The sequence below is a fragment of the Mustela putorius genome, unplaced genomic scaffold (genome assembly GCF_011764305.1).
Source record: "Mustela putorius furo isolate JIRA1106 unplaced genomic scaffold, ASM1176430v1.1 tig00000198_pilon_pilon_pilon, whole genome shotgun sequence".
In the NCBI taxonomy this organism is placed as follows: Eukaryota; Metazoa; Chordata; class Mammalia; order Carnivora; family Mustelidae; genus Mustela; species Mustela putorius.
The window spans coordinates 9,879,398-9,892,862 of NW_025421311.1; the positions used below are offsets into that span (position 1 = coordinate 9,879,398).

The window sequence follows — 13,465 nt, forward strand, 5'->3', positions numbered from 1 at the left end:
TGCTCTCTGAGAGTACAGTCCCGGCCCTTGGGTGAGTCATCGGCAGTAAACCCAGTGAGCGAGTGGCCGGCTGCCCCCGCATTACTATGGTGTTCCTTCCAAACCAGCCCTGGGAGGTCAGAGTCCAGCCTCCCCTAGTTCTCATGGTGGAGCACTCAGCATCCTCCCTCTCTGCCTCTGCGGCTTCTCCGGGGTCTGCCTTGTCATTGGTGGTGAGCAGGGTCTCGCCTCCCATGGCCCAGTGCTCCCCACGGCTCCCCTGGCCAGCCCCCCACAGGCCCTTTGATCCGTCTGCTCTGCTGAGTGCCCCGTGGCCCCTTCATCACGGAGCACAGACTGAGACCCGCAGCAGCTCCGCCTGCGAGTCCGTCTCCATGGCAACCAGCAGGCCCGGGTTCTGCAGCGCAGAGAAAATGGCCGTTGGAAGGAAGGGCTCACTGAGTCTCTATTACCCGGCCTGTTGGTCCTGGCCCGCCTCCGTATCCGCTTGAAGAGGCGACATGCGTCGAACCAAATGTCCGTTAGCTTTTAGCTTTCACATTTACTTTCCCTAAGAGGAGGGGAGGCAGAAGGAAGTTGAATCCAAATGGATAAAAGCAGTTTTTTCCCCCTGCCCTAAAACTATATTTTCATAAGGAACAGTTATCTGCTCCGAGCAGATACTCGAGGAACCAAATGAACCCGGCAGTCTGTGGGATGCCGGCGGTGTGTTCTGTCTTATTGGTGGAGAGGAATGACAGAGCACGACGATCATCAAAGGAAAATCTAGTGCAGGTAGCCAGGCCATACAGGGAACTCCTCAGGGCACAGACTACAGCCTTCTGGGAGGGCATCTGACTGACTGCCGTGACGAGGCTGTGCACCGTCTCCTCTCACGGAAAGAGGGGTGTGGGTCCCCTACTCACCCGGCGGGCTGAGCAGTAGGCGTCCCCTGCTTCCAGATCCGTCCGGGTCACCACGGTGACTCCTCCTCTGTAGTCATGAAGCACGGTGACATGGGGAACTGGAGAGGTCGGGAGTGGCAGGCCTCCTTGTCACACAGCTGTGGGGACACTTCAGGCTGATTTCCAGAAATAACTGATCTGTTATTTCTCTGAATCCCAGAAGTGCTTCTGTTCAGAGCAGGACCGTGGCCTACTCAAGAGGTCAGAAACATGTGGTGGGGGTGTCACCCCAAATCTCCCAGAGGACCCTGCGCTGTCTGATAGGGGATCGCCATTCCACAGGGAAGGATCCGGACCATGTCCATTCCTGGCTTTGGCACAGGAACCGTGGATTCTTTGGTGACAAGCTCTCAGCCCAGACCACATCCTCCCTTCACTCTTTCTTAATGTGAGCAGGGAGACCCTGCTTTTGAATGAAAGCTCTGGGTTCCCCTCTCAAAAATCCTGATGTGTGTTTCAGCTGGACTTTGTCTTTTTCAGTTTCTCTGCAGGTGGATATCGTCCCCAGCCAAGGAGAAATCAGCGTTGGAGAATCCAAATTCTTCTTATGCCAAGGCAAGTGCCCCGAGCCCCACTGCATTTAAGGAAAGACAGTGAACCTAGCGGCAGCCCGTGGTCCGTGTGTGTGCACGGCCGGTCCCTCCTGGAGCTGCCCCACTGGAGGGTTGATGGTGCGGCCAGAGGGCCAGGGAAGCTCTCGGGCCCTCTTCCTTCCCCTCACTAAGGGCTTCCATGACACAGAGAAATGTCCTCTGGGCTTCTGCAGGATGGCAGAGGAGGGCTAGGGATTTCCGGAGGAAAGTCAGCACAGTTCCCAAATAGTGAAAGACCCCGGATTCCCTGCTCTGTATCCAGCCGGAGTTCTCTGCCTGATTCGGGAGAACCATGTATCAGGGGGTCGGCGTAAGGCTTATTTCTTAGAATCTCCCAGGACACGAAAATCCAGAAAAGTCAGAAACTTGCCTGAAAGACAATTGCACACTGGTGTCTCTTATGCCGTGAGGATGTGGGTCCCAGGTTTTCCAGGTCTGTCATGCCATATTCCGTCCCATGGTCCCCACACTGGGGCCCCGGGCTTTTTTGGATCTGGTGTCCTTGTTCTTTGTTTAGAAAATGTGCCCCGTTTCCACAGCTCAGAAATCATCAGGAAACGTCCTGTGGAGGAAAAGCTTCAGGTTAGGCTTTGGATTCCCCATCTGTGACAGGATTGGGATTCGGATCGTGGAAGAAGCAGGGCCATTGAGCTGAGCTAGGTGTAAACCGTGACATTTAGCGAGCAGCTTTTGGCAGGGAGGGGCCTTTAAATGCAAACATGATTTGCGTTGGACAAGGTGCCTGGTGGCCGCCGGATGTGTTCACTCCAGCTTTGCCTTCATTACAGCAATTTAAATGATCTGGAGATGCAGCCGTGGAGCCCACAGCACATCTTGCAAATAGCAATATTTATTGAAAACATGATGGGCCCTGAAAGGAAGGCGGCTTCATTTCCATACTAAGCATCTGTGCAGGGCTGGGTGGTGTGGCCTGGGGAAGGGCACCGTGCAGAGAGAGCCCGGAGCCCTCGTTCCCGCACAGGGTCTGAGACGGCCACGCGGCAGCACCCGCCTCTCCTCGGTGCCCGGGGAGAGGATGCATGGGTGATTCAGGCTGTCTTCCTTGCAGGATTGACGGAGACGGATGTGTCTGTCTGAGAGGGGGTGCTGAAATGACAGTCGTGCCAGTTTTGGCGGGGCCAGACGCTAGAATAAAACGGGTTGGAATCCACGCTCCTAGATGATGTCTAATGTCCCCTCCTCCGCTCTGGAGACCACAGTCCGAGCCCTCACAAATAAGCTGATTAGTTGGCGCAGACTCGCCAGGCCCTTGAGCTCAGATCCTAGACTTGAATCCCCTCTGCTCTGTCTTCTGGGAGGCTGGAGCTGCTCACTTAGAAGCCGGCACACAGTAGGTCCTCAGCAAATACCTCTCCATTTCCCTCACCAAGGAGAAGGTGTACTCACAGGGGGTCGTCGAGTTCTTTCCAGGCACCCTGAGTGGTGGTGTGTGTGTCACAACAAAGCACGGAAGCCAGGGGAAGGCGGTATCACGTCCTCCACATGAATGGTCTCCCTGCCGGGTAATCAAGCCCCGTGACCTCTTGTTCCGTGGCTCTTGCTGAGTACCCTCAGTCACCCCGGAAGACACGTCGTCTTTTTAACTCCTACGGTTTGAAAATAATCTCTTCCTCTTCAGTGGCAGGAGATGCCAAAGACAAAGACATCTCCTGGTTCTCCCCCAACGGAGAGAAGCTCACCCCGAACCAGCAGCGGATCTCCGTGGTGTGGAATGATGACTCCTCCTCCACGCTCACCATCTACAACGCCAACATTGACGACGCCGGCATTTACAAGTGTGTGGTCACTGGCGAGGATGGCAGCGAGTCAGAGGCCACGGTCAACGTGAAGATCTTCCGTAAGAGCCGCCCCTGTCTCCTTCCGTACTGCCAGTCCTCTCCTTTGGCCAGGAAGATGCAGGCAGAGTGCGATTTCAGCCGAGGGCCGCTGAGGCCTTCCTCCTTTCCATTCCCCGAGTCTTTTCTGAACTGAGCTGAGAGCGCCAGCATGTTCTTAAATGATCCTGAGCCAGCTCAGAACTCACAGCCCCGGTTCACACGGGTCCCAGCTACCTCCCTCTGGCCTCCATTCTCTAAATTCAAATTACACAGTTCCCAGAGGGCTGCTAAGGGTTCCCCTTCCCTTCTCCAGGCGCTGGCTGACTATCGTGCCATTCAAGTTTCCCCTCTTATTTCACTCTCCCCTGCTGCTAATGGAGTTCAAAGGCTCAGTGGGATGTGGGGGGTTATTATCTGAGCACTCCGGGCCACTCAGAGCAGGCGGTTCCCATCGTCAGTGAAACCCGGTCTGGAGGTGGCATCTCATTACCTTGTTATCATGCCTCTGTCTCGTTGGCCAGTGTAATGGTGGGCGACAGCTAATGGAACAGTATTGATCGCCATAGTATTTACTCCCATTAAGCCTGCCTTTCCTCCGCTGTGTTCTTCAGAATTTTCTCTGCTCTAGGTAAATGGGTTTGGGGTGTCCGACAGGTGGGAGACGGAGGAAGGGCTGATGACCAGTCATTGTAGACTAGGTGTCATGCCAGTCCTTTCCGCCTGGCTTCGTGCTTCATTAGCATTGTCCCACATGGCAAGGGACCCTTGGTTGACAGACTCCTTTACCTCCATAGACCCTTTCCACACAAAGTACAGTAAATTTAGCACTCCATGAATAGACACTGACTGCCCAACATCGATGCCACATTCCCCAGCTTACACCAGCTGCTTTGCCTGGCATCTTGGCCAAGGATGGGGCAGGACCCTCTCTTGGGCCACCATGTATTTGGACTGAGAGCTGCCTACAGCTGGAGTCTGAGCAGTATGGCTCTAGCAAAAAGGGGTCAGTGGGGGGAAGCGGCTGTTGCCCTCACTCTCCTCTTGCTCATTTTCCAGAGAAGCTCATGTTCAAGAATGCACCAACCCCACAAGAGTTCAGGGAGGGGGAAGATGCCGTGATCGTGTGTGATGTGGTCAGCTCCCTCCCTCCGACCATCATCTGGAAACACAAAGGCCGAGATGTCGTCCTGACGAAAGACGGTGAGGCCTGAGTTCCCTGGCGGCTGCCCTTCCAGGCCCTGGGTCCCCTAGGGTTTCCACCTAACCAGCCTCTGAGCTTCAGATCCCAGTGTCCCACAGCCCTGTGTGCCTTTCAGGTCCCAAATGCGTGAATGTCCCGAGCTTGCACGTTCAGGCACTTGACCTTGTCTCCAAAGAAAAAGACAAATTTCCTGTAGACTTTTGCTCTTGGCTGTCAGTGCCAGGGCCACATGTCCTGATGTCAGTGTAAAGCCACTGCCCCCCTCCACACCCTACCCCTAGCTCTAGATTGTCGCTAGGGAAGAGAAGAAGTTCCCTGCAACCTTCCTGCAAATTCCAGAGTTCTCTGACTGACCCTTGGATGAACCCGCCTCTTGTCTCTTCTAGTCCGATTCATAGTCCTGTCCAACAACTACCTGCAGATCCGGGACATCAAGAAAACAGATGAGGGCACTTATCGCTGCGAAGGCAGGATCCTGGCACGGGGGGAGATCAACTTCAAGGACATTCAGGTCATTGTAAATGGTGAGGAGATCGCGTTCTTCCTGCTCTCTCCATTAGTAGCGCCTGGTCACCCCCAAATCATGCTCCATAACTTCCTCTTTGGTCTGTTAAATAAATCCCGTCCTGACTTACGCATCCGTCTCAAGTGAATTGTTCCTCCTGGGATAACCTCTGGCTTGTTTTGATTTTTTTCTGAATACACCTGCCTTTTGGGTCTCCCTTAACCCGGGGGACTTCTAGCGCCATTCTTGAATGTTCTTCGCTGTTTTACAGCACTGGAAACTTTCCCCGTGCTTTCTAATAAATCCTTATTCATCCTTCACTGTCCTTGATGTTATCATGATTGTGGGGTTAGTCCCCCTTGGTTCAATGTTCAAAGAAAATATTATTATCAATTCAGTCCTCAGAATAGTCAGAATCCTGGGCCACGGTCTTATTAATCTTAATCTGCAGTGTGTCAAATAAACACACCCGTGGAATCGATCTGACATTTACAAGATGTTTACAGGAAATTATAATGTCAGTACTAAGAAAATAAGTAAATTAGGGTTGAATTGTTTTTGGCTTTTGATACATATTTTTTGCCAAATTCTCCCCCTCTCATTCCTTTGGTAAAAACTGTTTGTGCACAGGGCTGTTTATGACAGTGCCAGAGAAATGTCACTTGGTGAGCTGGTGACATCTAACCATTTCCAATTGGTATTAACCATCTAAGCACTGAGAACAGGCATTTTCAACTTTTTCCAGAATCAAGAGCCCCCTTTGTTCCAAAAAGCATCAAGTTCCACTTACCGTGGTAGCTATAAGATTGATACACATGGACTGAGAAAACACATCATGATATCTAGCAGCTATGAGTTGAATCCTGTTTTAAAAGGAGTTGAATCCTGTTTTAAAAGGAGTACATCCTATTAATGTAGCTTTTAAAGCTATTTTATTAAAAACCAATATTATATATTACATGTAACGATAATCTAGTATTGTCGAAAGCCACTGAGGCATGTTTGCGGATGACTTATTCCGTTTGGAATAATTTTCTAGGACACATCAGAGTTTAGATCCCTCATGCAAACTCTGCGGCTGCCCAGAGCTCCTGACCTCTAGGCCATGACCCTCCGACCTAAGGTCCCCCGGAAGTGCCTCTTCTCCGGGCCACTGGGTTCCTGCAGGTTTCCACACCCCCCCTGACAGCTCTCCTCTCCCTCAGTGCCGCCCACCGTCCAGGCCAGGCAGAGTATCGTGAATGCCACCGCCAACCTCAGCCAGTCCGTCACCCTGGTGTGCGACGCCAAAGGCTTCCCAGAGCCCACCATGAGCTGGACAAAGTAAGAACCTGGCCCATGCCTTTTATCGTGGGCTCGTGGAGAAGGGAGCGTGGAGCTCCGTGCTGGTGTGTCCGTGGCACGGGTGTGGGCCGCTGGGATCAGCTGCAGGTGTAGCACGGGTTCCGTTCCGTAAGCTGCTCTCCCCTCCAGCACTGGATCCCTTCCAAGGGGGCAGAGCCAGAGGGCGTGGGCTGGGAGGCCCTCTTTGGGAGGTGTGTAGGCAGTGTGCAGCCCTTGGAGAGAAACAGAGGTTTAGGCAGAGGAAGCAAAGGTTTGTGTGTGGAAGTACAGTTTGGGGTGTTGACTTTGTGTAAAGACCGAGTCCTTCTGTGCGCTCAGTCTGCATTCCGTGGAGACGGGTTAAAAATAAACCTTGTACTTCCGTGGCCAAAATCATGGCAATTGGCTTTTCTGCACCATGTAGGGACGGGGAACAGATAGAGAACGAGGAAGACGAGAAGTATGTCTTCAGCGATGACAGTTCCGAGCTGACCATCAGGAAGGTGGACAAGAGCGACGAGGCGGAGTACGTGTGCATCGCCGAGAATAAGGCCGGAGAGCAGGATGCGTCCATCCACCTCAAAGTCTTCGGTAAGGACGGTGGAGGTCAAGGTCATTGTTCTGCCACAGTTCCTCTTACCCCACACGCTGGATCCAGCAGCAAGACCCCATTCTCTCTGCCTTGGAATCTGTCCCAGCTGCAACCACATTTGCCAGCTCCACCCCCTAAGCCAGAGTCCACGTTATCTGCCTCCTCTCCTGGTCCGTGACAGCCTCCCAGCCCCCCATCTAGTCCTCCCCCCCACCGCCATGTGGTCCCCCTCAGCCCCGCCTCACAGTAGCCAGAATGACCTCAAGCACCATCCTCTGTGTAAAATCCTCCCGTGGCTTCCTGTTGCAACCAGAATAGAATCAGATGGCCCGCCCTGGCCTGCGAGACCTAACCCGAGCTGGACCCTGCCCTCCTTTCCAGCCTCGTCTTTCCTCCACTTTGCTCCACACCAAAAACTCTCCAACCCCTCAGGCCTTCCTTCTGTGGCTCAGATGACACTGAGCTGCTTTCTTGTCTTCGGGACATTGCACTTGATACCGCTTCTACTTGGAATGTCGTTCCCCCACATCTGCTCTGAGCAGAATCATGGTCTGCAAATTCCAGAGTTCTCTGACTGACCCTTCATCTCTCACCTCTCACCTCAACCTGCCTTCTCGATGAATCCTTCCTGCACTGCCCTGGCAAATGCACCCCCTCCCCCCAAGCGCCTCCGTCGATCTGACTGTACCTTCTTCACCACACTTGTCCTACCAGACCTGGCCTCATTTCCATATTTGCCCTGGGGATTGTAGTCTCCGACCTCCAAGAAGCAGGTAAACCCTGGGATAGCAGATTGCTGGCTTTTCTGTCTCTTTCCTGCTTTATCTCTACCACTCCAACCAGTGCCGGCCTGGGGAAGACCTGTGGTAAACATTAGGGACCAACCGGCTGACTGCCTGTGTGTCCCTTGCTTCTTTCCGTGGCCCGTGTGAAACGGTGCCATCAAAGCCATGAGAAGAGCCCCTCGTGTCTGCTCACTCCATCTTGATAAACTCAGTTCACTTCCATTCATTTGGAACTGAAATGCATCTTGACCTGACCTTGAAAAGAGAATTTGTGGCAGAGAAATGCTTAACCTATTGGCTTTCAACACTTCCTGCTCATGTTTTTTAAAAAGACATGGGGCACCTGGGCAGCTCAGTCAGTTAAGCAGCCGACTCTTGATTTCGGCTCAGGTCATGATCTCAGGCTCATGAGATCAAGCCCCTCGTGAGGCTCCAAGTTGAGCACAGAGTTTGCTTAGGATTCTCTCGGTCCTTCTCCCTCTGCTCCTTCCCACTTCTCTCTCACTCTCTGTTTCTCATTTAAAAAATAAAACAAACAGGGAAGCTGGTTCAGTTTAGATGGTGCCGCCAGACCCCGGAGGGCAGCTCTGGTTCCTGTGGTTCCCAGGTTGCTACAGTGTGTGCCTGGGAGCCCTCTGGGACCTGCTTGTTGGGCCTGATCGGAGACCTCTGACGTGTGCAGCTGGACCTGCTCATCATAAATAAATCTTATTTCTCTGTTAATGACAGTTGGGTTTAGAAACAGGTTATCAGTTCTGTTCATAGCAACTGGATATACTGGAGAGTGAAAGCTGACGGCCTTGGAAAATATTCTTTTTTTTTTTTTTTTTTTTTAAGATTTTATTTATTTGTCAAAGAGCTAGCACAAGCAGGGAGAGGGAGAGGCAGAGGAAGAAGCCAACTCCCGGCTGAGCAGGGGATCTGATGCGGGACTCAAGCCCAGGACCCCAGGATCATGACCTGAGCTGAAGGCAGACGTTTAATTGACTGAGCCACCCACACGTCCCTGCCTTGGGAAACATTCTTCACGGTTCTTTATCTAGTTCTCCTCCCCAGTCCCTCGGGTTTCAGGTTCTTCCACATTGTAAAGACAGGTGCATTGTTAACGTAGTCCTTCATTGAACAGATACTGATGAAGCAGCCTGTTGCTGGACTGAGGGGCATCTGAGATATGAGTATGATGTGGTCCTTTAACTCTAACAAACATGGGGAGGGAGAGGAATGTAAAAGCATATAAATGATAATAGAGAGTGTCCGCCAGCTATGTTTGAGTGCCTGTGTGGGCCCAGCCATTGTCAAAGTGATGAAGATGAATAACACGTGCTCTGTCCTCGTCCGTGGGCTCACGGATGACCGACGCAGAAATTTTTAATGACGGCTCATTGTAAGGACTTCGGAATGGCAATGGGCACCATGTTTTAGAGGAAAAGAAGACCTGTGGTCATGAGAGACAAAAGGCAGAGAGGTCTTCACAAACCGTGTGCTGTTTCCCAAGCAGGGCTTCCCAGGTGAGGAAGGGTGGCCATGGGTGAGGACCCCAGGCCGCCTGGGCACAGACATGGAGGCAGGAAAGATGCGTGCCGCGCCGAACGTGAGCTCCTTGCAGACGGACTGTGAACCCCCAGCTACGAGGACAGTGTCTGGCAAATTGTAGGTGCTAGAATTTGCCTAAGGGAAAGCAGAGCCGTTTGTTTTATGTGAATGAAGCACAGGCAGATGGTAAGGACATGAGTCTAGAAATGGCTAACTATCCCTTGTCTTGGGAAATTCTCAGGTGTTAGCACCATAAAGTAATAATAATACCCGACAGGAAGTGAGCACTTCTAATGTGTCAAGCACCACCTGAAGTCCTGTGTGTAACTGACTTGCAATCTGCAGCACAAGGCTGTGTGGTAGATTTCATTCTTGTCCTTATGTCACAAGTGAGGAAACTGAGCCCAGAGAACTAAGTGGCCTACCCAAGGAACCAGGGCTCCAAATCCAGGCAGCTGGCTTGGAAGTCCCTTTCCCTGAGCTAGCAAAGGGGAGTTACCACCCCGTGAAGCTCCACTTAACACAGACGACGTCTGAATTACGGATGGGACGGCTGAGAACGGTGAAGGTAGCGTGCCCTCCCTGTGACACCGGGGGTCACACGGTTTGTCTGTAGAAGTAGCCTCCGTTCTCACCGGCTGGTCAGGAACAGGTCTTGGATTCTCTTGCAGGCCTCTCTGGTGCTGGTGGCTGCCCCACGAAGGAGGCGAAGGAGGCGTGGGTACTGAGTCCGGAGCCAGGCGGGGCCCGTGGAGAGTGGGATCAGGTGTAGGGGCGGAGCTAACGAGGCAGGAAGTGAATTCCACATGCAGGAACTGTGGCAAGGCCGACTTTGTCTTTCCACCCGCTTCCTCACCAGGCATTCCCTCCTACACCAACCCCCCCCCACACACACACACACAGTTTCTTCCCCAAGACCGCAGCTAGGAGAATAGATGCTATCCAGAAAAGCAAATAGAGGAGAGGTGGCCAGACTCCTGCAGAGACAAGTAAGGAAAGCACAGACTCCGAGGACTCTTGCCCCCATCCAAAACGCAAGCCCCTCTGTGAGCTTCGGGGGAGTTCACATAGCCTCCTGAGAAGCTTCCTCACCTACACAGTTTTCCTTTCCGTTCCATGTTCTTAACCTCCTCTCCCTCCTCCTCTGGCTTCCCTTGGTTTAGGAGATGGGTAGTAAGGCCAGGACATGCGGTGGGGAGGGGTGAGTGAGGTGGGGCTCCCTCCTCCTTTTACTTTCTGTCCTGCCTCTTCCCCTTGGCTTGCTGCGGGGCCCAGCGCTAGGGGGGAAGCGAGGCAGGTTCCCCCATGGAGGCCGAGTTGGCAGCAGTGAGGCAGAAGCACATAGAAACCAGTAGCTCGGATTGTAAAACCAGAGCTCAGAACTCCTGTGATTCAAGACGGGAAGGCAATTAGTCAGTACGGGGCACGTCTAAATTAGAGACTGCCATAATTGTGCCTTACCGACATCATTTTTCCCTAAGAAAGGCGGATGTTCTAGCATGCATTGCCCTAGTTATCAGCCAGAAGCTCTTTTTACTAAGTAGTTACATCTTACCTTCCTTTAAATTTGGCAGTGAATTTCCATTGCTTTTCTCCCCCATGGGCTCTTCTGAAAAAGTATTTTTGTAACTGCATATTCCTGTTACGCTCACACAGATGCTCATGAGGTCTCATGCTGCTGTGGCCTGAGGCAGGTTCACCAATGGCCTTGCTTATCTGACCCCTTGGGACCAAAGCAGCCCTTGTGAGCTACAGCACTGGGTAAAGGCTGAAGGGAGCTGCACCAGGTCATGTCCAGCCCCTCAGTTCAGAGGAGCAGGGCCGCAGAGCCCTCCTTGGGCTGGCATCAAAAGGCATCAACCTTTTGATGCCTGGATTTGGCGCCTGGGTTGGGGTGGGACTAGATGAGACCACCCCTCAGTGGCCGGGTGCAGAGCCGTGGGCTTGTCAGAAGAGAAGAGCCATTGTGCTGGGAAAACTCCCAGGGACATTTGTGCTCCCAGGAGGGTCCGTGGGGAGAAATGCAATGGAACACTCGGAGGCAGTAAGTCCCCCTCTAGGAGGCAGAAAATAGAACGGGGATCCAAAGTCAGGGGCCCGCAACAGACGTTAATTAAGAAGGTGTAAGTACCATCGGAAGACAAAACCTGGAGATGTTCCCCTAGATGCTGTGTGCAGAGGGACGTGACCTTGCATCTGCCCGTTTGCGTGATGATGCCCATTGTCCCGGGGGAGTTATGTAGAGAATCCCTTTTCACTCTCAAGAGTGCCCTGATCGGGACTATAAATTATATTGATATTCTAACTCCAAGGCAATATTCTGAGCTTTCAATGAGTTCTGACAATGGGCCTGCTGCTTCTGTAGTACAGAGAGGTTAGGTCATTAGTGAGAAACTTGCCTGCCTTCCAACGGCCCTCTGTAGACTATATAAAATCAGCTGTTGTTGATAATGCTTTTAGTAAGAATATAGTTTGCTTTTTCCTAAAGATTTGTGCAGTGGACCCTTTGTAACCCTGTGGTAAATGGAGCTGCCAAACCAGATATTAATAGACGTTATCTATCCCTTTTCTGTCTTTTGTTAACCTTTTGATGCCCGGACGAAGTCCTAGGGGTCAGGACGAGTCCAGCAAACACTGTCTAGGTCACGATATCCATCTGGGCTTCAAGAGGCCAAAAAATTCAAACAACTGTTCAGTGAATTCGGTTGTGTGGCTGAATTTTATTTTTTTAGACTTTTTTTTTTTGAAGATTTTATTTATATGAGAGAGAGAAGGCGAGTGAGGACATGAGCAGAGTGAGGGGCAGAGGGGGAAGCAGACTCCCTGCTGATTAGTGAGCCTAATGCAGGGCTGGATCCCAGGACCCCGCGATCATGACCTGAGCTGAAGGCAGAGGCTTAACTGACAAAGTCACCAGGTGCCCCTGCATTACTCATTTCAATCTGTGATTTTAACAGTGTAGAAATTCAACTTTTATTTTGTCTTTCTCAAACCCCTGTCCAGCTGCAGTGAACAGTCCTTTCATTACGAGTTGTGACCCCCTTGGAAGTCTTGTTTATCAAGATCAGCACAAAACCTTCCTGTGGGAAAATCTCGCTCAAGTGATCTCTATCAGTTCCAATTCGTGATCATTTGGCCCCATTGGATGGAGACGTGCCTGGGTGCTTGCCGTCAAAAAAGGACTTGCCAAGCAAGCTGTTTAGTACAGATTAACTGTAGCAGAATATTTGACTACATGGATAATTTTATATAGAAGCAGGTATTTGCTGCAGAAAATGCACAGCCTAGACATAAAAGCAGAACCAGGGGGGCCTCAGCTTGCAGGAAATGTATAAGGAGGAGTTTATTAACCTACTCACAGGCGGCGTATGAATTTGAATATAAAGGAAATGTAATTCTTTCAAAAATTATCCATAAATTTGATTTATTTATTTTTTTTGTTTGTTTATCTCGCCTCGTCTTTTTCCCCATTAGCGAAATAAGTTACATTTGTGCTGTGTTATCTTTTCTCTTCTGTGGAAGGTTTTGCAATTTCAGAGTATAATTGTTTTAAATCAGGAAAAGTCAATTTTCTCTAATGTTTTAGCATTTAACTCCACTTTTGAATGCTCGTGTTTTCTGGCATTACCCAAAACATTTGGAAAATGAACCCATCTTATCTTTCCACCCCAGCCCATTCTGCAGCCCCCAACTCCTCTCTCGCCCCATTTCCTTGCTTAGTCAAAGCTAACACAGCTCTCCCAGCCACTGAGGAGCTCAGAGTCCCTTGAACTCCTTCTCATTCCTTCCTTCGATCCTTGCCCTCTGTTCATTTGGCACTTCGAGCGAAACCTTTCGTGAGCATCTCTCTCCAAGCCGCCCTTCCCCGTCTGCCCCTCCTCTGGGACCACCCAGGTCGGGACTCTATTTCGCCACCTCTGGGGCCCTGTCAGAGCTTTCAAATTGGTTTTCTCACCTCAAGGTTTCCCCTGTTCTCAATCATCTAGAGTGTCTTCGTAGATTAGGCTTCTTGAAGTACAAATGATCATTTCAGTCCTCTGATCAAACACCGCCAGTGGGCTTCTGTCAGTGCCCGGAGACCATTCAAAGCAAGCGCCATAACCAGGCGGCCATGACCCTGCGCCCGGGCTGGGCCCCACCTCCCTGCACCG

The 13,465-nt window shown here is 51.5% G+C and overlaps 1 protein-coding gene across 22 annotated transcripts in view; it reads left to right on the forward strand.

The window, feature by feature from the left end:
- NCAM1 (neural cell adhesion molecule 1) overlaps positions 1 to 13,465 on the forward strand; it is a 301,060-nt gene that overhangs the window by 233,474 nt on the left and 54,121 nt on the right. For all 22 annotated transcript variants that reach the window (XM_013054846.2, XM_045077567.1, XM_045077565.1 and 19 more), the window contains exons 2-7: positions 1,425 to 1,499; positions 3,177 to 3,395; positions 4,432 to 4,575; positions 4,963 to 5,100; positions 6,287 to 6,404; positions 6,829 to 6,995. In XM_013054846.2, the coding sequence (XP_012910300.1) occupies positions 1,425 to 1,499; positions 3,177 to 3,395; positions 4,432 to 4,575; positions 4,963 to 5,100; positions 6,287 to 6,404; positions 6,829 to 6,995 (861 nt within the window). The remainder of the gene's footprint in view (positions 1 to 1,424; positions 1,500 to 3,176; positions 3,396 to 4,431; positions 4,576 to 4,962; positions 5,101 to 6,286; positions 6,405 to 6,828; positions 6,996 to 13,465) is intronic.